The following is a 26,511-nucleotide window of genomic DNA, read 5'->3' as shown; positions in this document are numbered from 1 at the left end:
TTGTTCTCTATCCTTTATAGGGTCCCTCCCTGGCACACCACAGCAAAAGCTGTCAATGGCAGTCCAAACAGCGTATCCTTCTTCCACGTCCTCTTCCTGTCCTGTGCCCCTACCCTGTGGGCTCCCAATCCGAGATGGGACCGGTATAGTGAGAAAGGGAATTTTGCTGGATACTAGCACAGGCGGGAAGCGAAAGAGGGTCCGCCCACAGTCTGCAGGTCCGGCTCAGTCCAGAAGCGCCAAGGCAGCCCGGAGATCCTGGTCCCGCCGGCTAGTCAGCAGTAGTGAAGACTCCCTGTCTGATGGCAGCCCCACCACTGAGCACGCGTCCATCCACGCAGACCCAGCAGCTCCAAAATCGCCTCTCAGCAAGTCAGCTAAAACTAGAACTTCACCCACTGACCCAACTGCAGATGCACAGAACACCCAAACTAGGAAGAAATCGCCATCCGCTAAGAACGCTACTGTAAGTAAGAGAACTCAAGGCGCTAGGAGCCCTCCAACCACTGCCAATACCCGAGACACTGAGAAGCTGCAAGTCACAAAGCACTCTCCAAACACTAAGACATCATCGGGCACAAAGATTACTCCAGCTACTAAGATTATTTTAATCACTAAAACTGCTTCTGAACTTTCTCCAGTCAGTATGAATTCTCCAGTGACTAAGAATATGTCAGTTGCTAAGAATACTCTAACCACTAGGTTTACTCCAGATATTAAGAATACTCCAACCACTAAAAACACTACCGTCACTACAAATTCTGTCTCTTCTGAAATTTCAACAGTCACTAAGAATATTACAGTCACTAAAGCTTCTTCAGCCTCTAAAATGTCTCTGGTCACAAAGAACATTATAGCTACAAAAAATTCTCCAGCCTCAAAAATGTCTCCAGACACTAAGAATACTACAGCCACTGAAAAATCTCCGGCCTCTAAAATTTCAACAGACACTAAGAATACTACAGCCACTAAAAAATCTCCAGCATCTAAATTTTCAACAGACACTAAGAATTCTACAGCCACTAAAAATTCTCCAGCCTCTAAAATGTCTCCTGTCACTAAGAATTCTACAGCCACTAAAATTTCTCCAGCCTCTAAAATGTCTCCTGTCACTAAGAATACTACAGCTGCTAAAAATTCAAAAGCCTCTAAATTTTCTCCAGAAACTACGAATACTAGAGTCATTAAAACTTCTCCAGCCTCTAAAATTTCTCCTGTCACTAAGAATGTTACAGCCACTAAAACTTCTCCAGCCTCTAAAATTTCTCCTGTCACTAAGAATACTACAGCCACTAAAACTTCTCCGACCATTAAAATTTCTCTGGTTACAAAGAATACTACAGTCCTTAAAAATTCTCCAGCCTCTAAAATGTCTCCTGTCACTAAGAATGTTACTGCCACTAAAACTTCTCCAGACTCTAAAATTTCTCCTGTCACTAAGAATGTTACTGCCACTAAAACTTCTCCAGACTCTAAAATTTCTCCTGTCACTAAGACTACTACAGTCACTAAAACTTCTCCAACCATTAAAATTTCTCTGGTTACAAAGAATACTACAGTCATTAAAAATTCTCCAGCCTCTAAAATTTCTCCAGGCACTAAGAATACTACAACCACTAAAAGTTCTCCAGCCTCTAAAATTTCTCCAGGCACTAAGAATACTACAGTCATTAAAAATTCTCTAGCTTCTAAAATTTCTCCTGTCCCTAAGAATACTACAGCCACTAAAACTTCTCCGACCATTAAAATTTCTCTGGTTACAACGAATACTGCAGTCACTACGAATTTTACAGTCTCTAAAATTTCTCCAGCTTCTAAAAGTTCTCCAGCCACAAAGAATACTACAGTCAATAAAAAATATCCAGACTCTAAAATATCTTCAGACACTAAGAATACTACAGTCACTACAGATTTTATAGCCTCTAAACCTTATCCCATCACTATGAATACTACAGCCATTAAAACATCTCCAGCCTCTAAAATTTCTCCAGACACTAAGAATACTAAAAGCACTAAAAATTCTCTAGATACTAAGAATGCATCACGAACTAAGAACTACACAGACCTCAAGAACACTTCACTCAGTAGGAATTCTCCAGCCAATAAGCTTTCTCCAACCACTATGGTATTTCCATTCACTAAGGTTTCTTTAACCACTAAAAATATCCAAGTTACTAGAAATGCTCCAACTAATGTGAACTCACCAGCTATTAAGGATTTTCCAACCATTACAAATTCTCCAGCCATTAAAAATTCTCCAGCTACTGAGAAATTGCCTGCTGTAAAGAACCTTCAAGCCACTGGAAATTCTCCATTCGGCAGCCCCTTATCACAGAGTAATATCCCACAGACGAAGAGCACTCCACAAAGCGAGACCCCCTGCTTTCTGCCGAGTTCTTGCAGCCCCAGCTTGATCTTAAGATGGTCAGATTTGCATTCTTCACTCTACAAAACATTAGACACATTACACACTAGAGATGCTCTGAATAGATGTAGCAACTCTCTGTGTAAGAGAAACTCTCCAATCAGGAAGTCTGTCCCAGACAAAAAGCTAAGAGCTGCAGCTGCCAGAACATTACATCTTAATAAAAGTGTAGTCACTGAGAGTTCTGCCGTCAATAAAAACTTATCTCGAAGGATTAGGCCACATCCTGTCCCAGGATCCCTGATAGATACAAATGTCAGTGAAATGAGCGGCACTGTGGCATCTGAGGGCATTGGATCTGTGTCCATGAAGATAAATGAAACATCTGCTGCAACCAACAGATATATTACTGCATCTCAGGCTTCACTGGTCAATAGGTCTGAAGAGATCAATACACAAGCCTCTAAGAACAGTCCAGCCAAGACAGCATCATTAACTGCTATTAGTGCAGTATCATTAACTGGTACTAATATTCCAGTCCCAAATACTCTATTGCCTATTCATCCTCCATTGTTCTCTCCTGGGGCACTGTCAGTGAGCAGCTCTCCAGATACCCCGGTGCAACAAAGTCCTCTGGTCTCAACAGATGTGTCAGCCAGCAAGACTTCAGTGGCTGGGAAAAACACAGCAGCAGGTAGCATCACTGTAACAAGGCGAAAAGCACTGAGGAACAAGCCAGTCTGTGACAATAATTCTCCCTGCCTCCCAGGGCTACCTGGTGACAGTCCTGTAATGCACAAGGCTGCAGCTGGCAAAGCGTTAGTTACGGCCAATCTGAATGGGAATGTTGCCCAAAGGAAAAGCACTTCAAACAAAGATACAGCAAACAGGAGCAATCTGGATATAGAAGTAACTGTGAAGGCTGTTGAGTGTGAGGATTCTCCATTCAAAATGTCTCCTAGACAGCAGGATAAGTCAGGACAGCAGTGTCCCGGGCCTCTGGGATTCTCCCAGACTGGAACAGCAGATTCCTCAGACTCAGCTGGAGCTCCCTCTATCTGTGAGAATCCCAGGAAACACACCCTTTCACCAGATGTTGAGACGCCTGCTCCTCTTGGCAGTGGCCAGCCAGGCTCACCTCAGAAACAGCCCCAGAGTGGTGGAGTTGGGCAGCGCAGCCCTGAGCTGCTCCACGCAGTGCTGCACGCCATGGCTGGAGTGGTGGGCACACGTAAAGGTTTCTGTCAGACTGCCTGTGAGGGACTGCATTATGGGACAGACAGACAGCATTACGTGGCCTCTCTCCTACATCACCCCTCGACCCCTGGCTGCCCTCAAACGCAGGGAGTTGCAGGTGGCACCCCGACACAAGAGAAGGCAGTGGTAAGGGGAATTCAACAGGGGCTTTTCTGCAATGTCAAAATAAGTTTTGCCAAAGAGCTTATATGTGAGCACATTTCTAAGCCTACCTTCATACCTTCTCCCAACCGCATTTCATCCCTAATTCACCTTAAGTGAATGCTGTTCCTGGCATGTATGTTTCTAGGACCCACGTACAGTATAATGCAGAAGAACAGGGACATGGTTTGCCCCTCGTTCAGTTCAGTAAGGTGTGTTAAATGAGCACTTTCAGACAGCAGATCTGTGTGGAAGTCAGTAAATTGGTAGGCTCTCACAGAATCGCTGCTATACATTAAATTAATTGCACCATTATTTCTACTGATTACATGCTTAAATCATAGACCCATACTGAGAGTACTTTTTTAAAAAGGAATTCCCCAGCCTGAATATTGGATAACCAACTATTCTAACATTTTTTAGGTAGCAAGTCACTACTTCAACAATCTGCAATTCCTTCTAAAAGAAAAGGCTAAAGGGTAAGTTAAGACATTCATAGTGTGGGCAGCTGCTGTAGTAAGAGGGACAGGTCTCGCTTCTGTCTAAGTTGGCGTGCTTTGTTAACAGTAATTTCTTAGTTTGCTTCCATGACTCTACAGTGGCATGAGGGCTGGGATTGGGCTGTGATGTGCGTGCTGAATGGCACTCTGACAGTACAGAACCATTGAATAGTACAACCCCCAGCAGTTTCTAAATATTTCAGTGTGAAAGAGTTAGCTATTTTATTCATAAAATTAACACATTTGAGTGTTAGTGTATAGCTGAGTTTGTCATCAAGAGTACACATGTTGCCCAAAAACTGCAAACCTTGATTATGTGCGTTACCCTTGTGCTTAGTATGAGTGTGTTGTTCATTGCCCAGACTATCGGCCTTAATGGCGTGTTCGTTGATGTGTGGAGCTGAGATACTGCTCAATGTGAATAGCTGTGTTAGGCCTCAGTGTGTGCCTGCAGTTCACTGCCCAAACCACAAGTATTGGAAGAGGAGAGGAAGCTGCAGAGGCTGATCCTGGAGCTACAGGAGGTCACCCAGGAGCAGGAGAGAGAGGGGAGCCAGGGGGACCATGACTACACAGGGTAAGACAAAAACTCCCAAAAATCTTAAACCCGTTTTTCTGACAGTTGAATTTTTTTACTAGGATTTAGTATTTTGTATGCATTGTGTTTTGCAAGGTATGGACTCAGGAGAGATGGCATTCCTATAACAACTGAAAGTTTTTATTCTTGTCTCTGCTTATCTGCTCCCTTTGTCTCAGTGCTCTATTTCCCTCTCCTTCTTCTTCTCTATCTCTTCTTCAGTTCTACCCCCTCTCTCCCCTCTTTTTCTTAATCTCTGTCATTCTCTCCTTTCTCGTCTCTCTTCCCATCACTGTAACTTTGTATCCCTCTCTCCGCCACTTTCCTAGATTCTCCTGATGGCCTTTCCACTTGTTCTTTCCTTTTCCGCTGCCTCCTTCAACACTGATCTCATGCTCGCTCTTTCTTCTCCTGTATTCACCCCTTTCTCTGTTTGGTTCTGTCTCTTTACTTTCCCACCCCCCCTTTGCACCCCTTTTCTCTCTGGATCTCAATTAATTTCCCAAAGTGTCTCAAACAGCTTTTCTGTTGTTTCCCAGAGTCTCCACAGACTTTTTCAGCCCTTGCAGAAAGACTGAGTCCACCCTGCCACCTCTACCCCCGGGGGAATCGGTCTTTACTCCCCTGCCCACCCGCAACATCTTCAGCCAGTTACCTCTGTTACTACATCCCCAAACTCCAAGGGATCAGCAGAGTGGGGCCCTGGAGAAGCTGTTTTTCAGGTGAGCCACCTCTGAAATATCACCTCGGGAGCAGTACTCACAGCCCTCTCACATGAAATAGAGCAGCCTCAGCCTAAGAGAGCATGGGACCTATATTATTGTTGTCCTTATCTATCATGCAGACTCTGGTGCAGATAGTCATGCTGAAGGCCAGTTTCTATACCACCAGCATGGTAGTTCTGAGGGAAAGCAGGACAGTTCCAACATGTTTGGGAAAAGTAATTATTTTAATATAGGAGGTCTGTGTGTATACTGTATATAATATATTGTATACTTCTCATACAGTTAAGTAATTGTGGTACTGTGTAGGTGTGGTTTTGGGTATTGATGCAGATGTACTGCTGTGTTATTGCATATTGATACAGATTAGAGCTATGTTAATGCGTATTGATGCAGATGTAAAGTTGTGGTATTGTGTATGTACAGATGTAGAGTTGTGTTATTGTGTATAGGTACAGATGTAAAGTTATGGTATTGTGTATAGGTACAGATGTTGAGTTGTGGTATTGGGTAAAGGCGCAGGTGTGGAGTAGTTTTTTTATTGGTTTAGAGATATGGAGTTGTGTTATTTGTATAGGTGGAGATGTGGAGTTGTGTTGTTGGGTAAAGATGGAGATGTATAATTGTGTGATTGGTATTGGTGTTCATGTAGAATTGTGTGATTGGCTATGTGTGCAGATGTAGAGCTGTATCACTGGGTAAAGGTGCAGGTGTAGAATTGTGTGATGGGGTATGTGTGCAGATGTAGAGCTGTATCATTGTTATTGGTAGAGGTATGCTGTTTTTCTCCTTGCTAGCTCCAGTCCCGCCCAGCAGCTCCAGATGGCTCAGTCTGGCCTCCTAAGGCAGTTGTGTCGCACTGTGCCCTGCTCCCCTGCTCTTGCTCGCTGGGTCTTCAAGGTACAGTATTCTCATCAATCAATCACTGCATCACAATGTGACCCATTTGCAAGGGATTGATTAAACTCATTTTAATTAAACAGAAATATTTCAAGTTTCAAGTTTCTTTCCATGTTTTTGTTTGAAAGACATAGAATGCAATTTCTAGAGGTGTCAGCATTTTATGTTTAGCCAAAAATGAGCAGATTCAGGTCCAAGAACTGAAGGTGGAATAAAAAAAGGAGAAACATTGGTCCTCTGGGACCAGGACTGGAGATCTCCGCTATATACTTGTGGTGGGAAACTTCTAGCTTGAGACAAATTTATATTCCATAGGTATTTCCTAAAACATAACCAACTTATTTTCGTGCCAGAAACTGTTTACTCATTAAAGGTATTTAAATGCTTAAATGCATTAAGGGTATTTCTGATTTGTAATTTGTTGCTAATTCTGTAGTTGGGGTTTTTCTGTGTTGCTTGAGGCTGCTTAAGAACAAGAGAGTGAATGTCCTTGAGTAGCCCAGGGAAAGTCTTGACTTTGAACTTGAGGACTTCAGTTAATCAATGATCCACAGCTGGAGTAATCGTACCAGGGATAATGGCAAAAATTACACCATCACACTGTTCAAAGCTGGAAGAAACCAATCCATAAATCCTGAAAGCAGTAAGTGCTAGTTAAGCAGCTTGCACCAGGTCCTGACTGGGAACTGAATGATAAAGCAATACATTTAAATGAGTAGTTTTTCAGGTGCTCATCCTCCTTCCAACAGTTTTAAATAAAAATATTAATCTGAAAAACTATTCACATTACCCTTAATTTATCAAAAGCAATACTATTGGCTACTGCCTTGGATTTATTGGATACTCTCTAGCCTGCTGCACTAGTACAGTGCCCCCTGTTGCATCAGATGCAGTACTGCTTACTGTCCACTGTGTGTCGCTATTGGTGCGTCTAGAAAGGCGCAGAACAGCTGTGCGGGGGCAGCTGGGCTCAGTGGTTAGTTAGCAGCTCATCTGGATGAGCCAGATCAGCAGGAAGCTGTAATATAAACCCCATAATGTGATACCCATCTTCATTTACTGCTGAAACAGGCCCTATTGATAAACAGAATAACATGCCAGCTATGACTAATTGTTTCCTGTTTTAAAAAAGAGAATATCCAATGTATATGTTTTTATTTTTTAAATTATCTGCAGACTCTTCTGTTTCACTACAGCCTGAAGTAAGAGTAGTGCATTAAATATAGCAATGCACACAGTCAAACACAAGGATATACACACACAAAGCATGCAGGTTTTTCTGGGTATGATTAAGGAACCTGAGGATGAAGGGAGGATTGTGTTTTAACCAGAAGAGCTTTTATGCCACAGCTCCTCCCCTGCCACAGCTCTCAGAACAAAGCTGTTAATGAATTGGTTTTTATTGTGCTGGTAATTGAAACACTGTAAAGCCCAGGGCTGTTTAGATGGTCCAGAATGCCTTTAAATCTGACTTTGAATGGTCCCTATCTGGTCAATATAATGTAATGCTTGGAAAGAACATCTTCCAAGTTTAAATGTCTAAGATATTCACAGGTTATTTGTGAGAGATGTAGTTGAAATGTGTATGGTTTTGTGGCTGCCTTGATACTTCAGTTCTCACTCGTGCCTTCTGCTCATGAGCTGGCTTTGTTAATTGCTTTAGCAGGCCTGAATTAAATGTGCTGTGCGCTACTGTGATTGCACTGCGATAAACCCTTTCCTTTAATGGTATTTACTTGCACTGCACTCCATTTCCCATATTCCTCATGAGGGTTTTATTGTTGTATTTAACTGACCTGTTTCATGTTGTCGTTGTTCTTAACCTTCTCTCCAATGGGCACTTACACATGAGCAAAGTGGCTGTCCCCCTCTTTTACCATGCTGTAAGTTCCCAGTGATGTGCATTTTTCTAACTTGCCTTTACTAGTTTACAGCTAATGTGGCATTTTTTCAATGTGTTGTACTGTACTTTCACTCTGATTTACTGTGCTGTACTGTAATTTTACTCTGCTTTACTGAGCTGTACAATACTTTTACTCTGATTTACTGTGCTGACCCATTCTTTCACTCTGATTTACTGTGCTTTACTGTTCTTTCACTCTGATTTACTGTGCTGTTCCATTCTTTCACTCTGATTTACTGTGCTGTACTATACTTTTACTCCAAATAACTATGTTGTCCCATGCTTTCACTCTGCTTTACTGTGCTGTTCTGTACTTTCACTCTGATTTACTGTGCTGTCCCATTCTTTCACTCTGATTTACTGTTCTTTCACTCTGATTTACTGTGTTAGATGATTGATTTTACTGTGTTGTGCATTGCTGTGCTTTCTCTACTCCTCAATCCTACTGTACCATGCTCTCTATTGTTTTGCTAGCTGACTGTGCCAGAGCTCAGCAGTGAGGGGTCCCAGGGTAAACTCATAATGGATTCGTCAGCAAGTAGTGGGATTCAGTTTAAACACAGTGCTCTCTGAACATAAGGAAGCAGTTAAGGACTCAGAGTTCACTGTGATTTAGGGATTTAGTCCTCGGCAGGAAAACCTTTTATGAAAACATACATAGTCACGTGATGGGCCCAGCCTCAGTGCCACTCCACCCAGCACTGAAACTCCTGTAGAGAGGGTGTGCGTCTGCCCTGAGCCATGTGACATCCCGCTGAGTGTCAGTAACATAGAAAGTCTCGGTATACTTTACATGCCAAGAGCTGTTTCACTGTAGCAGTTTTTCAAGTGTTTTCAAGTGTTTTTGAAATAATATGGTGGAAATATTATATTGTATGAATATTACTTTTACTGACTTGACATAGTCCAAAGATGATAGAATATCTGGGTAACTTTGTTGTATTGTATTGTCTAACTGTGATTTGTTGTGTGACAACAGGGAGTTCTTTTGGAATTCCACTCAAACATGTCTGGTATATCATAGCTGCTAAAGGGCTTTCTAAATACGAAGTCCACTGGATATACTCATTTTGTGGGAGGATACTTAAAGCCTAAGTTTTCAAATGCTAATATTTTACAGTTATACAATATATTCAAAAACATCCATGGAAGGTCTTGCAGGCTTCCTGTAGTATAATACATATGAAATTGTGGAACTGTCCTACAGAATTCAGAATCAGGAATCCACCCCAGGAAAATCCTTTCTTCAAAAAAAATAAAGGATTCCCAAAGAGATCTTGGAGGACACCGAACATATTAAGACGTGTAACCTGTGGGATTTATTGCAGGAATCCTGAATTTTGTTATGTGAATGAAAAAAAAAATGCAATCCAAAAAGAGAAGTGTAAAACATTTCTTAAGAGTAATTTGGATGACATTAAAAAATTACATGTTTCTAACAGTTCTGGAAAACCAGTCCCTACTGTAATGTGCTGATTGTTTCCTTTAATAATCTGTGTGTTTCTTGTCTTTCTAAGTTGTCAGAGTTGCTAAGCAGGCGTGATGCTGGTTGGTCAATACTGGGGAAATTAAGAAACGGGAAATAGGGAAATTAAGGCTTGTGTAGGCGTCAGTTGTAAAACATTTATACTATGAGTGCAGCTTTGGGGGCACACCAGCACGCCTGCCTGTCTCGGGAGGACACTTAACAAGCAATGAAATGCTGCTTTTTATGCTTTATTCTGGTTTGTTGGGCTGGTGTGAAATCACCCCCAATTACTTATTTTGTCATCTAAGAAAAGTACGTTTTTATGTCGTACAAAGGGTTTAAATTATTTTAAAAATTAAAAGTCCTTTATTTCAGGATTTTTCCGGCAAAAGTTCTTTTTGGACACTTTAGAATAAAATGCTTATTTCACAACTTCCTTTTCCTTTTCTGTTGTTTATTTGTAAAGTGCAGTCCTACCCATCTTTCTATTTCTATTTGTTTTCTTGTTTATTCATTGTACATGACTGTGTAAAAACAAAATGCCCACAAGTACCCCTCCAGTGACCATTTCTTCAGCCCTGCCATGAGAGGTTTGTTTAGGGGCAGGGGCAGGGGCAGGGACTGGTTTCAAGACCACATTTCGGGTTCAGGTTGGGTAGGAATTGTGGGTTTTTGTGAAAGAGAAGAACTGACTACCCCTGCCTCGTGAATCAGCTGTGTTGCGTGAATCGCTGTTCTCCTGTCGAGAGGCAGACAGCCACATGTGTGGCATGCTGTCCCCTGGCACTTCCTCCAGACAGACCCTGAGAACAGACTCGACGCTGCATTGCCACACAGCACTGACTCACTCCAAGGGCAAAGGCACTGGGATAGAGTGTGGCTCTTAACCAGGGGATATACAGTACTTCAAATACATGGCACATCAGAATGAGTTCCTTCTGAAAAGCACAGGTATAATCTGTGATGCTATTACTCCTTAACCCTAAATCTAGAACCCCAAATTGTAATCCTAACAAAAATCTTTTACCCTTACTCCAACCATAACCCTTACCCTAAGGCTGACCCTACAGCCTAACCCGGTTTATTTAACAGATTATTTATCAACATAGAACAAACACAATACCATAATCCCATTCCTAAAGATAAACACTATCCCTAAACCCAAACTATAGCATTAAAACTGATGCTGTAAACTTGCACCTAACCAGAACCACGCAAAAACTTTATTTATGTTATGAATAACGCCAGAGGATGGCATATTCAGTGGCCATTCCAGTGCTATTCTGTCGCAATTCATTATGACTTCAGTGACAAGGGGCTCCTGAGTGGCTCAATCAATAAAGCATGTATTGAACTTTATGGTCCAGACATCAAGATTTGGAGTCTGGACCATGTCACTTATTGGCTGTGAGTGGTGTGTGGGTGAGATTAATTGGCCAGTGCTTTCTCAATGACCCAGTGACCCCTACAGGCTTGTGGCTGCTGGCTCAGAATGTGCCTCCCCTCCAGTCAGAGTCTGACTCCCTTTACTCTATATGTTAATAGATCAGTGGTTAAAAGGTGGGTGTGTCGAAGATGTCTGCTTATATTCATTCTCCATTTTTAGAGGTTGCAGGGCTCAGAGCTGGGAGCCGAGATTTGAAAAACAACAAGCCATTGTAAATGGGGTGGCTATACAGTACATCAAAACAATAACTGAAAAAAAAAATGTTAAAACAATTAATGGAGGTTATTTTTTAAATTCTTTTGACCGACCAGAAAAAGACTTGGAGCCCCTGTTTTACACTAGGAAGTAAGTGTTGAAGGTCTTTCACAGCAGGATCAAGGTTACCCCTGAATGTGCTAATACAGTATAACTTTATGTCAGAGGAAACAGCATTTAAGGAAACATGTAGGATGTGCATCCTGCAGCTGAGCTCTTAAACAGATGGGTAAGGAGGCTGGTGGCCATGTAACAATGTTCTTTATTTCTCTCTCCTTCTTTGCCTTTTCTTCCCTGTCTGTCCCCTCCTCTTATTCGTCTCTTCCTTTCACCCCATCTCCCTCCATCTTCCCTCATCTTTTTCATCCCTCTCTCCTGTTCTGTCTTTGCCCTCTCTCCCGCTCCCTCTCATCCCTCTCTCCCCTTCCCTTGCTCTGTCTCATCTCTCTGTCCTTCTTCTCCTTCTCTTTTCCTCTCTCCCAGGCGATGGCGTGCCACTCAGACCCTCTGTCCTCTCTCCTCCTGTGTCGGGAGCTGTGCGCACTGACCCTGCACGCCGGCGAGACGCACAGTGAGTCGCACAGATACACGCACAGAAACAGGTTGTCTGCCAGTGTGAAAAACATGTTCTTTCCGCTGAGCCTATGAGCTTCACATTGACCCCTTTCATCGCTGACATGCTCAGAGGATGATCTCCAGGCCTAATCCAAACCCAGATCTGCCCCCTGATTTTATACCAAGGAAACTGAAGGTTTGAAAGAAGAAGTCAAACATAAAACTACACAGGTCTTGAGGAAAAGAGAAATATACATAAAAAAATCACTTAAAATTGTGAAGAACTGGAGTTTGTTTGAAGCTAGTTAGTTTAGACAGGATAGACAGGAGCCCAAAGTAGCCTCTGCATTCCCAGTATTAATTTGGGTATTGCACCTGATTTGACTAGGTAGCGCTGGTTTCTATATGGTGCTGGAAAGAAGGCCTCACACATAGCATTGTTAATTGCTGATAAGAAAGAGAAGCCAACTGAATTGTTAGTGGTGTTAAGTGTAGTGCTACTTCACTTCATGTGATCAGAGTCAGAGAGACGTCGTCTGCCTCTCTGATCCTGTAATCCTGTATTGATCGATGCCCATGCTGGAGTCATTAGGCACGTGAAACAAGGGGCAAATTGGTCAGGCTGGTCTTAATGGACTGTGGAAGATATATTCCTTCTGCAGGCTGGGATTTATGATGCAGATGTGCCGGCTCTCTTTCTGCCTCTCCTGCACTCTTCAATTGTCTAAATCGCTCTTTTTCACTCTCTCACTTTCCCCCCTTTTCTCCATTTGATATTGGCTGTCTGTTTTCCCCTTCTCCCTCTGTGTTTGTGTTATCTTTTCTCCCTCTTCCTCTTTCTCTCTCTGTTTATCTTGATCTCTCATTTCTCTCTATGTTCAAGATGTGAAGACAGGTTCTGTTTTTCAATATTTTCTGTGTAGGGGAGAGGTTGTAGAGAGTAGAGAAGACTAATTCTGCCTAGATATGTCTTCACATCCCTTATATCAGTAAACCAGCTGGAATCCAGAAATCCTTCAACAGGAGCTTCTGGACTGTTTGTTCAATTTGAGAAGAGACTCTTTGAGGTTATTTCTCAGGGCTTGTAATTTCTGTTAAACTCATTCTTGGAAATATCCCAATTTCGTAAAGCCGTATTTGTGGAAATAATAAAAGACTTAAAAAAATCTCAAAATATAAATCTCATAATCCACATATTGCCTTTTGGGCATATGAGAGTCATGATCCAGCTGGTACTGTGTACTGCTGATTGCATGGTACTGCTATTCTCAAAGCAGTGACAAATAATTCAACAAGTGTTATTAGAGTTGATCAGGGTGTCCTCAGCCTGCAACACAACTGCAGAGACAGTGATGTCAGTGGAAGACGTATCACTACTGCAGTCTGTGCCTATTCTTCTCCCCAGACAGCCTGGAGCTTGAGTAGGTAGATGGTGTGCATGTCAAAGGTCAAAGTTCAATCATTGCGGCAGCGAGCCATGTTGTAAAACGATTACAGATTCTAAATTAGGAGGGTAAAAAAGCAAATCTTAGTTCGCTCTTTGTGCAGGATGGGGTTTATAATCCCTAAATCACAAACTTAAACCTGGGTCACGTCACTGGCCACCTGTGACCAGGATTCCCTAAATATTGGCAGAACTCCATAAGGGTAGGCCTGACAGGATCTTCTTGGCTTTGCGGTGAAGTCAGTGAGAGATGAGCCACTGCCCCATGATAAAATTATATTATTACCACCCTGTTCATTATCATACCTTTCTGTACTTCATTATGCTTTTACTGTAATTTCAATGTGCTCTCTATCCTTTACTATGCTTTTACCTTGCTGTACCTTATACAAGGGATGACCCTCAATCCAGAAAACCCACTGTGCTTATTTCAGCACTGACAGAATGTAACTTTGTCTTTGATTCATTGTGTTCAGACCAAAGGGTGGTTATAATCAAAAGAGTTGTGCCAACCAGTATTGTCTGTACCAGCTGAGATTAAACCCTGCAAATATGTATTTACTTGCATATGTAGATATTGTCTGGTTTCTGCGGAATGATGTGATGTCCGCTGATTGTTTGGACTCCACTGTCATTATCTGAGGGCTGGGAAAGGGAGGGAGCATCATCTGTGGTAGTGTGAGTGGAGCTGTGTTTCCACGTCTCATCCCAACTGCCTTTTTCCAGGCATGGCCCCTCTCTCCTATCATAAAGGTTATGAGCAGTGTGGGACAGTTGCTGGATGTAGATCAATTTGATACACGATCATGAAGTGGCAAAACAGTCCCAGTGTACCTTCCCCTTTTCAGGTGAAGAAGAGATGAGCAGGAATGCAGCTGTAATGCAGTATAATACTTCCTGTGAAATTGCTCCTTGTTCTGGGCAGATTGAGTGTGTAAACATGGCAGACGGCTTATGTTGTTCATCTGACAGACCAGCACAGCTGCACCTTCTAGCTAGCAGTATGAAACACTTCTAGCTGATTTTCCATGACTTTTTTCCCCTTTAGTTTTCCCTGAGTATAAAGGCCTTGTCACACTCCTCTTTAACCAAAATACACAGTATAAGTACATAGTGGCTCATGCATAGACGTACCAATACTAATTTCTAGCATGTCCATAGATCTTCTCGTCCCAAAGGATTCCAAAGTGATTCACATATAGGAGAGGACACCATAGTAGTACAGTCACCAGCTGGGTGACAAAAGGCAGCCATTCTGCACCAGCTCCCCCACTGCACAGCAGATGAGGTGGTGGTGTACAAAATAATTCACCAAATAAACTTAACACAGGTTAGATTGTATAAACCCAGAGTGGCATTTACCCAGGACACTGGGGTTAACACCTTTGCTTTAATGGACAGTGCCTGGAATCTTTACTGACCTCATATTCAGGATCTTGGCTTAATGTCTAATCTGAAGGACAGCACCTCTTACAGTACATCACAGTCTCCCTAAGGATGATGATACTGGGGCAATGATTTGGTCAACACCAATTACAGCAGAATTAAGGTTTAGCCCACTCCTCCAGGATAAAATTTGAAAGGTTTTCACTCCAGTATAACATTTATTTCATTTTACCACCAGATTAAGCATGCTGAATATTCTGAAGGTAAAAAAGTATTTACAAAGTCAACGGGTCTATTGAAAACTTTCCATCAAGGAACAATGAAATCTGGGATACATTTCCATGGGCATTCCCAGAGATCGTTAATCATTGATTCTGATTCCCACAGTCACATTGGATACCAAATATAGTTTTGCCATGGTGCACAGTATACACAATGCAGTTGTCTGAACATACCAGCTTAAATGTTAAGCAGCTTGTATGGTTAAGAGGAAAAATAATTTTAATGTCTCTGTTTTGTACAGTACCTGTGTTTTTTCTTTGTCTTGCTCTGTTTGCACCATTAAGGTTTGACAATGACTTGAGATCTGCAACTCAAGTCATTGTCAAACCTCTCTACAGTACTGGTCTTGGGTAGCAGTCTATTAAGGTTGTCTTGGGTGGAAAAATTGAAAAACATGAATGTATTTATTATTGTTGTTTTTTTTCATTTAGATGCCAAAGAGTGTTGTATTCTTGTATAACCACTCTTATTGTATTGGGTGGCAATTACGGTAATATGGGCGGAGCGGTGGCTCTGTGGCTAAGGATCTGCGCCTGTGACCGGAAGGTTGCCGGTTCAAATCCCGTGGCCGGCAGAGGAATCCTGCTCTGTTGGGCCCCTGAGCAAGGCCCTTAACCCCAACTGCTCCAGGGGCGCCATACAATGGCAGACCCTGTGCTCTGACCCCAAGCTTCTCTCCCTGTCTCTGTGTCTGTCTGTGCAAAGCTGGGGTATGTGAAAAGACGCATTCCTAATGCAAGAAATTGTATAGGGCTAATAAAGAAACATTTATTATTAATAATAAAATAAATGTAAAATACTGCAAGTGTGAAAAACATATAGGAACATAACAAAGAAAGGAGAAAAATATTTTCAAAGGGAGAGCAGAAAATACACAAATATGTCAAAATCGTGAAATATTTTGGTTATCGAGCCATGAGAGGCTTATGAAATAGATGTCACTGTGGAATTTGTAACTAGCAGGAAGGTGACTATGCTTCAGCAAAGTTTGTTAATGCTTCTAAATGTGAACATAATGTTGTCCTGTGTAAGAAAGTAGTGTAATATTATATCACTAATGGCTCAGGCAGGGTGGGGCTGCCTTCCTCCAGACCCACAAGATTAGCCTCCTTTCCAATAAAGCTGATACAGCCTTAATGCCAGTTTGAGGCCTGGTTAGGGCATCATAGTTCAAAAAGTGCCATGACTTCACTTGTAGACATCGTTCAAAAAGTGGAGTGACTTCAAGCTCAAGCCACAGGGATAGAAAGCCAGCTGTCTGAGCGGTTCTGGCCTGAGTCAGGCCCAGTACATGAAAAACTGATTGGCTTTTATTAGCTGAGGGAAAGAGCCTGAGCAAATTAGGCTGATACATTAAAAATACATTAAAAAGCAGAATACTTAAGCAAATGGCAAAGTTTGTAAATTTATTTAAAAATAAATATGTGATGATTAAAACTGGTTTTTAAATATACAATACTTAAAACTATTTTTTTGAAATATGCAATACTTAAAATTATTTTATTTCTGATAAGAAGATGACATTGTACTTTATTGCAGTCAATTGACAGTTAAGTAACTGTTTAACAAAGCATGAAAGCTCAATTTATGTGTTGGTTTATCTCAATTCAGAGGTACCTTGGTAGCTTGAGAAATTCACTGTGTCAGCATGGTTAATGTTGAGCCAGGAGGCCGGTTCGGGGTCCCTGGTGTTCACCCCAGTGTCCAGAAGTAGTGGCTAATGTCATTGCTTACTTGTACCAAACTAAGACTTTGATATATCCCCAAAAATTAACCTTCACAAATTAAGTTTAGAATAGAAGTTCAATTGGAAGGTTAATCATAATCTTACCTTTTTCCACTCTCCTACTGTATGTACTTGTACATCTAACTTTCCTTTCTCACACCCCTCCCACCACCCCATCTAAACCCTTGCTTGCGAAAGTGAGTGGGGTTCAGTCGGCCTCAGCCTTGCCATCATGACTACTCAGGTCGTTCTCTCAGTTAGTTCGCACCAAAATACCCTCTAATGCATTTGTCTATCACATTCGTTAAGATCTAACCAAACGACTGAATTTTCACTTGGAAATTAAGTTTAAAACAAAGGTTTGGGGGGAGGTTGAAACTTTAGCTCCCCCACTTCGGCTCACTTCCTAACAAATATCACGCTTCTTGCTTTCTTGCTAAAATGATCCATTTTTGCTTCCATCCCTCTGCCCCATCTTCATCCTTGCAGCGGATCTCTGGATCCTCCTTCATCAAAGAGGGGGATCCAGTAGCCAATAGCCCAGTCTTTATGGGCAGAATGTCATTCTCCTCAGCCAGGTGAGTTTCCCCATCAAACTCACTATTTGAATTCTTTGTCTCAATTAGGCTTTGACAGAATTACTGAAATGTAAATAATCTGGCAAAATTAGTAGCATCTTCTACTGGTAAATTGAAAGTATAGCTAGTTTCAAAATGACTTTGTTAATGATCTTTCAGTGAGTGTTGGGCACTCTCATTAGTAAATTAACACTTTTAGACCCGTCATAAGAAACAACAACTGAAAGAATTCCTTTCTTAGTTGCATGAATTCCTTGGGGGAATTAGTGAATCTCTCGGAGAAAAGAGGTCGTCACACATGATGAGTGCGTAAGGGCATGTTATGGTCAGCTTGTGCCTGACCTGACACTTCCAATGCCAGGCAGGTCTCAGACTGGAGCCAAGGGGAAAACAACTGAATCCCCCCAGTGGATAAAGCAGAGAGCTGGAGAGCTTTGCGGCCTCTCAGACGAAGTCATCATTATAGCTTTGCTAATTAGAAGTGTGTCTGAATTGCTCGTCGAGTTTCTTGGAGCAGTGCCACTCGTTTCAACTTTCTTCTTTTTTGCTGTTCAAAGCACTTGACAGCCTCAATATCAGAAAACATATCAAAGTGGTTCATGCAATTTTTCGTCAGGCAATTACATGAAGTGAAGAAATCTGGAGCAGAGCCATGCATGCACCCATGTATATATTCAGTTAATTTGTGAAAATGACTTTTCTTCCAAGACATTTTGAGGTCACAGAAATATGCAAGTCAATAGTAACTGGCTGTAGACTCTGGCATGTTCTCCAAGAATCTTTCTTTTTGCCACTCTGCCAAGTTTAAATTTCATCATCCCCACATTCCTGATTTGATTTCAGCGCAGAGAAGATGAGCTAAGGAGAGTCACAGGCTTCACAGTGAACTCCTGTCTTAGCTTACTGTGCTGGAGAGGGTCTGAAGCACTATTTGTCTTAACCCCTTTTTATACTGTACTTTCAGTGCTGTTTACCAGGATTGCGAGCTAGTCTTAACCGCTTTCTCAGTTGGGCCTAGTCCTGTATTGCCATGGTTTAGGTCACAGCTTGTGGGAAGGCTAGCAGGAGTGACACAGGACTCTGTCTGTTCTGTGTAATACAACTAAACTACAGGAAGAGTCAAAGGGCATGCTGCACATAAACCTCACATAAACGGTACGTTCTTGAAGCTCTACAGTTAGACTGTGGGAGCAGGACATACAAAAGCCACATTAAAGCATTAACGTCAGATTTGAGGTCCAAAAGAGAGCGAGGGGCAGGATACACTGACTGTGTCTGAGGAGTCATCAGACAAGGGTATTGACCGCATTTCATTATCCATGTCAAGGGATCTGGCTGTGGGATGGCAGTTAACAGCCCTGTTCTTACAACAGGAAGTTAGTGGGGGGTGGGGGGGTCTGTAATTTCAGGCTGATGTGGACAGGAATTATGTCATCACATGGCCACACCACCACATGTCTCACGCAATGACTCACTCATTGGGAGTGAAGAAAATCCAATCTCTGAGAAATGGCTCATGGTCAATCAGAGCAGAAGTGTAATGGGAAACTCTTTCACCAGTAAGATAGCAGTACTGGTTTAAATACTCTGGACTTTCTGTAGACACAGTATATTCATCTGGATAGACACAATACACTGGACCCTATATAGACACACAGCACAACTGGATTCAATATTGACACACAATACACAGGGTCTATAGACACTGCAGTTATTACAAATATACCGTACAACACACTGCACTTAGTACAGACACATAACACTGAACTCATTATATATGCACAATGCACAGCTATCAGTTCGTTATTTACACTCAAAATATGGAAACACAACACATAACACCACACCTGATATATAGTACATATACAACAAGACAACAGCACGCTGAACACAGTACAGACACACTACAATACACTCACCTGTATAGACAGCAAAACTGACATACTGTAGTATCCACACAACACACTGGTGTTATTATAGGAACATGAAAGCAACAGTGTACTCAATTAGGATCCTCAGCAAAAGTCTGGAAATAAGTCATCAAGATAAGCTGTCAATGTTGCTGCTGTGGAAACTGAATCGCATGTATTGCCAGAATGGCCTCTTCCCTTTTTAATGGCTGTTCCAAATTGTGAGTCTTGAGGCTGTGAGTAGGTCCTGTAGCATGAGCAGGCCCCTGCTGTTCTGAAGGCTTTAGGAGTTAACAGACTCCTAAGTCTGTTAGTGTAATTTGAAACTAGGTCACTCAAGACCAAATCTTTCTTGCTAATATAATGCAGTTGTCTCCGAACCAGCTGACATTTGTCTGAGGTAAAATAAAGATTTCATTAATCTTTCTGGTTTGTAACCAAAATCCAGTAGCTTCAGCAGTCACCCAGCCTGTGTGTATTTTCCTAGGTGAATAGAATGCTTTTGTTTTAGGAAAATACAATCTAGCCAGCAATTATACAAGTTTGGCACCCTGTTTCAGAAACAATATTACCCCCTGTCCTATTTTGTGTTACATTGTTACTTTGCTGTTAATTATATTTTTCTGAGTTTAGTGAGCACTCAGTCATCAGTAGCCAGTGGCAGTTCAGATTCAGAGAATTATTTAGTCTCCATACCAGAGCTGGTCATAGAAGAGAGAGGCAGTAATCCCATTCCACTCATAGGCAACCACCTCCTTCCTGAATCCTTCCCTAGGGGGGCAATTTAGAGTAGTCAATCAAACCTAATGTGCATGTCTTTGAAAGGAAACCGGAGCACCCAGTGAAAGCTCATACAAACATGAAAATCCATACAGACAGGCATTCAAGGCTGTAATCGAGCCCAGGACCCTGCAACTGTGACATAGCAGTGCTAATTAAAAATATATTGTGCCAATATTGTGCCAATAATGTTGTTAGAAATGTGAATATTAGAGCCAGGTCACAGAGCAGTGGCTGAAATATGCTGTGCTTTTTAAGGGTTAATTGGTCAAACAGGTTTGTGTGAGGGACCTTTAGCATCGTGCTAGGAAGGGGTTGGTATGAGAGAGGAATTTATGGCAATAATGTCACCGCTGTGCCAATCCAATTGGAAATGTATAGGAGTGGAATGTTTCCCTGTCCCATATTTGCTGAATCATTTCATATTACACTAATATTTCATATTTTGAGTCATGTATGAAAAACATTTGGATGGATGCAATTAATAAAAAGCTTTAAATTTATACACAAAAATACAATCTGCTTTGGAGGCTATATAGGAACAGTAGTGACCTGTTTGCATGGACACACTTTGTTTAATATTGTGTATTTAATCATCAGTGCTATCACTGCACTGTAGAAGAAATGTAGGCGTTCAAAACATTGTTTTGCCTGCCCAGATTTGGAATATTTTCCTGTTCAAAAGGGCTTTGAGAATCTCCCTGAGAATTATTGAATTATGGGGAATTTTGGAAGCTTCCTGGACAGGCAGGCAAGTGGGTGGACTTTCCTGTGGACAGACAGAGGGAAACAGGGCAGTTGTGGAGCGTTTACATAACCCCCTTCATCAGTGATGGGTTTTAAATTAAACATCGATCGTGGCTGGAACACAGAAGGTAGGACAGGCACTCCTGACAGGACCTCTGAGGACATGCAGGGCCTCTCTGCTTCAGCCTCCGCTGGGAGAGACAACTCCCTGAGGGGGGTGCAGGATAGAATCTGACAGAAAGGGAGAGGGGGGAGAGAAGAAAGGAGCATGAGGCAGATAGAGACTAAGTAGCAGCTGATTAAAGCACAGAGAGAGAGAATAATAGCGGTAGGGGAAAAGGTGAGAAACCAGTGCAGGGATATGGAGAAACTGGGAATGGAGAGAGAAGTAGAAAGCAAAGAATTTTCCTTAGGCTGCAGTTTTGGGACTCAAGGGAAAGGTGAGAACATTAGATGATAAGTTGCAGTTTTAATTCCACTGAAATATCAGCCGTCTTAAGACTGTGTGTGAGACCTGTACTGTGATATGGACTCCAGCGGTATAACTCCTTCCATCCAATGGGCATTTTCACAATAACTCAGGCTATTGTCATTTTCCACACTGAAAGTAGGAACTCTTACCATATTTAAATAAGCAGTCGTGATACAGGACATTATAAATACAACACAACCAGGTTTGCCGAAAGTTGGGGAGCCTCTACTGTCACTCCGCCTGTAATATTGTTGCCCATCCACATTGCAAAGAGTGTCCCCTTCTTAGAGGGATAGTAATTAATGAGAGACAAAACGGTCTTTATTTTTTGTCCCATTGGCCACCCCTACACATAAAACCTAGCACCAATCAGAACACAACACCAGGTTACAAAAACAGAGCAGTTACAAGCAATGTAGCATCTGGTAAAGCTCATGCTGAAGGTTGATACTTAGATTAAGAGCATTACTATGTATTGTAAGGAAACCAGGCACTATTTTTTCTGGGCTGGGGATACTAATATTAAAGTTAGATTAGCCTTCTTTGCTAGGTTAGGCAAATTCGTGTCAGACTCTCAATCTTCTTGAAATAACTTATGGTAATAAGATACACACACATACATATGGAACATATTCTGAAACTGAAGCAGAACACTTACTAAAAAGTAATACTGAGACTTCTTACATTTTTTATCCAATCTAATCCAGAAATTACACACACGCACCAAAAAAGTATATCGTTCATCTTCAAAGGCTCCAGTTCCAGGGAAATAAGCGGCGGGTGAGAGAGGTTTCCCAGGGGCAGAGCGCGTGGTGAGAGACCCAGTTTACCGAGTATTTATAGACTCCTCTTCGTAACCATGAAACCCCAGGGTCTGAGAGAGAGAGGGTCACTACTCCTGGCTTCTTTTTACTGGAAGTTGCTGTACTGACAAGGAAAATTAAAATACTATTGAAAAAAAGTTTGTAAAGACATATCAGACAGGCTGAAGGAGCACTGATGTAAAGCCTGCAATTGGTCTGGGGCTCTGAAATATTAATCTAATCATAAATATTTCAGAGGCGCCCAAAAAAGGCTGCAACGTTCATTCATTTTGTGAAACTGGGACTATTTTTTCCTTCTGGTCCTCTACCAGCTGCTGTCAGCCAGGGCACCAACATGGTTTTAAGAGCTGCAGAAGTTTAGTTACAGAATCCCTGAGGCACAGCCTGGGTCTGTGTTCTGTGACTGGAATGTGCTTTCTGGACTTCTCTCAGCACATGCCTCTTTCATCTGAGTCAGACCTATATGTTGATATGACAGGTCTCAGAAACTCTCAAAAAGTTTTAACAGTTGAAAATGTCAACTGGGGGTGTTACTTCTAGCTATGTACCACTTTGGGCTTGAACACTTTGACCTTCCTAAAATTCCCTTTTAATTCAACTGGTGAAGCAATTTCTCAGTCCTCTCTGAGATTTGATGTGTATTGGGGCTGCTAGAGCTGAATGGCTGTTGTGTAGCTACTGTGTAGTATAGGTGGGACTACACTTCAGTGGTGGATAAAGTGGGTCACCTCTTACATGATGAACCAATCTCCAGTATGGTGACAGAGGTGTTAAGCCTCATTTTCTGCCAAAATTCCACCCTGTGCTTGAACAATCCGACCTACCTAGAAGTTTCCCTCTTAATTAATTAATAAAGTAATTTCTCCTGATCTCCTTTGTAGTAGGGTTGTATGGAAGTTTACTTCAGACTTTTTGCCGCATAGTTACTGTAGTTTCCTATGGGTCAAACATGCCTTTACTACAACCTGACCATAGTGCACTACAGTAATCATGCCATAGTCTAGTGCAGTAATGCAAAATGAAGGCATGTTACCATTACCGCAACCATGGTAAACCTGCCACAAAAAGATGAAAGAGCACAATGTCTATGGCAGATTTACCGAGGTAAACACCCAGAAAGGAAACTGTCAATTATTATTAAGTTCGTAAATAGTATTCCATTTTCCTGACAAAATTTTCCTCAGTGATTTTTTTACTCTTACAGGCAAAATCTCACAAGACAGCTTCAGCAGTGTCAGTGTTTGGGCAAAGCAATAGTAAGTTCTGACCCATATACAAAAACATAACAGCACATAAAGAGTTGAGAGAGGAAGCTATTCAGTCCATCTAGCCTGTTAGATTGCCTGTGACTAATTGTTCCCAGAATCTCACCCAGACAGCACTTGAAGAATCCCAGAGTGTCAGCTCCCACAGCTTCTTTCCCCAGTTTTCTTTTGTACCCATGCTTTGTTGTTGAGCTTAAAGTATCTTCCATTGGGTTCCCCTAAAAGGATTGTGGGGGTCCCTTTATGGATTTTGCTTCCATAACCCGATTGTCTTGAATTGAAGACTATAGCGGTTCAATTTCTTTAACGTGTCTTTCTGTGACAATATTTTGACTGCCAGAAAATCTTCAATAGTTTTCTCGTTAGCTACCGCTTATGGCAAATCCTGAAACAGGTGAAACTGCTGTATAATGGGAATCAGCTTTTTACTGTACATCTACAGCATATAGGAAAAGTGCAACACCTGCATCACCTGTTTTCCACGCCAGTTTATAGGCTGTAGAATTTCCGTTGAGCTAGGGGTTAAGAATGAGTACTGAGCTGCAGTAATTTTCAGTTGTGTCAGTGGCTTTATCTCATCGTACAAACATCTTTGCTTTTGGTCATGCCATCGATTGTGTGAAATTACATTTTCCAAGTGCTTCTCTCTTTTTTCTTTTCTAAAGCTTCACTCAGAGTTAATTGTCTTGTGCCCTTATCAAATGTAGAGGGGGAGCGAAGAGCTTACGAAATCAGGTCTTGTGATGAATTCTCTCTGTGAAACAGTATCAAGTCAAAGGAGGTGAAACCGTAGTACAAAAGGATGTTTTGTAACAGATACTGTATCTCTTCCCATTAACTCCCCTTTCCTCTCCCCTCCACACCCACTCCCCTCAGGGATCAGTGGACTGAGAGGCGTGACAGACACAGAGCCACATCCCCTCTCTCTGTCTTCCTCTCCTGTTCCTTCTCTTTCTTCCTCTATCGCCTCTCTTCTCCTTCGCTCTCACTCTCCTTTTCCCTGTCTCTCTTGATTGTTCGCTTCTGCTTCCAGTTCTCTCTCATTAATCCAGCAAATTCAAAATTATTATTATTATTATTATTATTATTATTATTATTATTATTATTAGAAAGGCTCATTCTCTGTTCCTCAGGCTGTGCCAAGATCACATTTTGGGCAGCCAGCTTTACTGAGTTTTCTCCCCACTCTCCTCCTTCACCTTTCCCTCTCTCTCTCCTTAACAATTGAATTCAATTCAGGATGCTTTATTGGCATGACCATTTAGAAACGGATGGATCAGATCTTTGGATTAGTAACCTACTGGCAACCAAATGGGCTGGATGGGCTAATGGCCTGCTCTTGTCTGCCAGCATTCTATGTTGCTATTTTCATGTTCTAAAATTAAAAGTTGTAATGATCAATACTAATAGGCAAAATAGAAAAGGAAATTAGAAAGAAGAACTTTTAGAATACTTTGGAAAAGAATTTGATAAAAGAAATTCAAACCCAGTCCTGGAATGTGCCTGTACTGTGCTTTGTGAGCCACAGCGTCTCTCTCTCTCCCCCAGGCTGCTCCGAGCCTCACTGATGTTGAGATCAATACCAGTTCTCTGTGAGCTGCAAGCTGACTTGGCTCCCTGGCTTTGATTTTACAAATAACACAGTGTAGAACTGCAGCAGACTCTCAGCCTGGGTCCACCGTGTGTCAGCCAGAGCTCCTTCTCCCCTTCCTCTTGCCCCCATCTCTCTCCATCTAGTTTTTTTGATGACCTATCCCCCTGATTTGGAATCTGGCACACAGCCCTTTCCCACACAGGCAGAACGAGAAAAAGGGCAGGCTGGCTCCTCCCAACCTACCACCCATCAAGTCATTAATCTTTTAACGCATCGCAAGCTCTGAAGCCACATATACAGGAGGTTCAGAACCCACTGGAGGGGAGTTGTGTCTCTTGTTAACATTACTGCATGCCTGCAGGCACTCTGAAGCTCTGGGGGCCAGGAGAGCCCTCTCTTGACTAATCCCAGCCCCACTGTGGGATTGGCACTGAGCACTGTGCACCACTTTGTAGGGAATCCTGGTCACAGTCAGCTAGCGACATGTCTCAGACTCAGACCTGTGACCTGGACCATTGAGCCCAACCTAAATCAGAGCAAGCACGTTTACTGGTTGAGCCACTTCGGAGCACCCCCCTTTCTTTAACACCTCTCTCTCCTTTTCTCCCTCAGTTTGGCCCTCTCCACCCCCTCCCTGCTGTGCGCTGTCAGTGAGTCTCATCATTCAGTTTGAGTCAGTCATTAGAGTGAGTTGGGTAATCTGTCAGTCTGTCTGTTATCTCACCCATCAGGCAGCTGGTCATTCTGTGTGTCTAAATGTCAGTCACTCAGCCCATCAGTCTTTCAGTAGGTCAGTTAGCACACCAATGAGTCTCACTCTGGTCCTACAGATTGGCAGGATACCAAGTCATCTCAGAAGTCATTTCTGTGTAACAGTCAGTGGTTTGGAAAGGAGTTTAGTTAGCTTGTCTGTTACTAACTAATAATCAGGTAGGTAATCCCACCTAGTTAGCCTAGACCTAGAGTCATTAGACCTAGACCTAGACTTAGTAAAACTATCTCTGCAACTGATTTTGTACAGATTCAGTGCTGAATGTAGGAGGTTCTTCCTTACACAGAGAGTTGTAGATGTTACTGTTTAGCAGTCCTGCTGAAGCTAACTCACCAGGATTGTGCAAGAAAGGTCTTAATGAGGTTCTGGGATAAATGAACTATTGACCAAATGAGAAAAACAGGCCCATTAAACTTCTGCATGTCTATAACTACCGCTGCCCTTGACTCTCACTCTGCTTTCTTCTGTTTTCTCTCTTTCCACCCACTTTAAGAGTTCGGGAGCATGGCTGGAGATAAAGGTAACATTAATGATGTTGTTCTCAGTGTAGGTAAAGACGTACACTCATACACAAGCACACGCTCTCTTATAAACGCATTCTGACATGTGATCCAGAAATAGCCTGTAATTATGTGTGCTGT

General features: G+C 42.1%; 1 protein-coding gene across 3 annotated transcripts in view; it reads left to right on the top strand.

Annotated features, from left to right (window-relative positions):
• LOC148674436 (uncharacterized) overlaps positions 1-26,511 on the top strand; it is a 95,159-nt gene that overhangs the window by 3,922 nt on the left and 64,726 nt on the right. For all 3 annotated transcript variants that reach the window (XR_015935306.1, XM_088624535.1, XM_088624536.1), the window contains exons 5-10: positions 21-3,748; positions 4,187-4,242; positions 4,718-4,840; positions 5,380-5,562; positions 6,360-6,462; positions 12,019-12,106. Coding sequence is in view for 2 of the 3 variants with exons in the window: in XM_088624535.1 (XP_088480661.1) it covers positions 21-3,748; positions 4,187-4,242; positions 4,718-4,840; positions 5,380-5,562; positions 6,360-6,462; positions 12,019-12,106 (4,281 nt within the window). In the remaining variant the exon portion in view is untranslated. The remainder of the gene's footprint in view (positions 1-20; positions 3,749-4,186; positions 4,243-4,717; positions 4,841-5,379; positions 5,563-6,359; positions 6,463-12,018; positions 12,107-26,511) is intronic.

Source organism: Lepisosteus platostomus, chromosome 3 (assembly GCF_059453375.1).
Source record: "Lepisosteus platostomus isolate fLepPlt1 chromosome 3, fLepPlt1.hap1, whole genome shotgun sequence".
NCBI classification, from domain to species: Eukaryota; Metazoa; Chordata; class Actinopteri; order Semionotiformes; family Lepisosteidae; genus Lepisosteus; species Lepisosteus platostomus.
The sequence above is the reverse complement of the archived record's forward strand: the minus strand, read 5'-3'. Positions and strand labels throughout refer to the sequence as shown.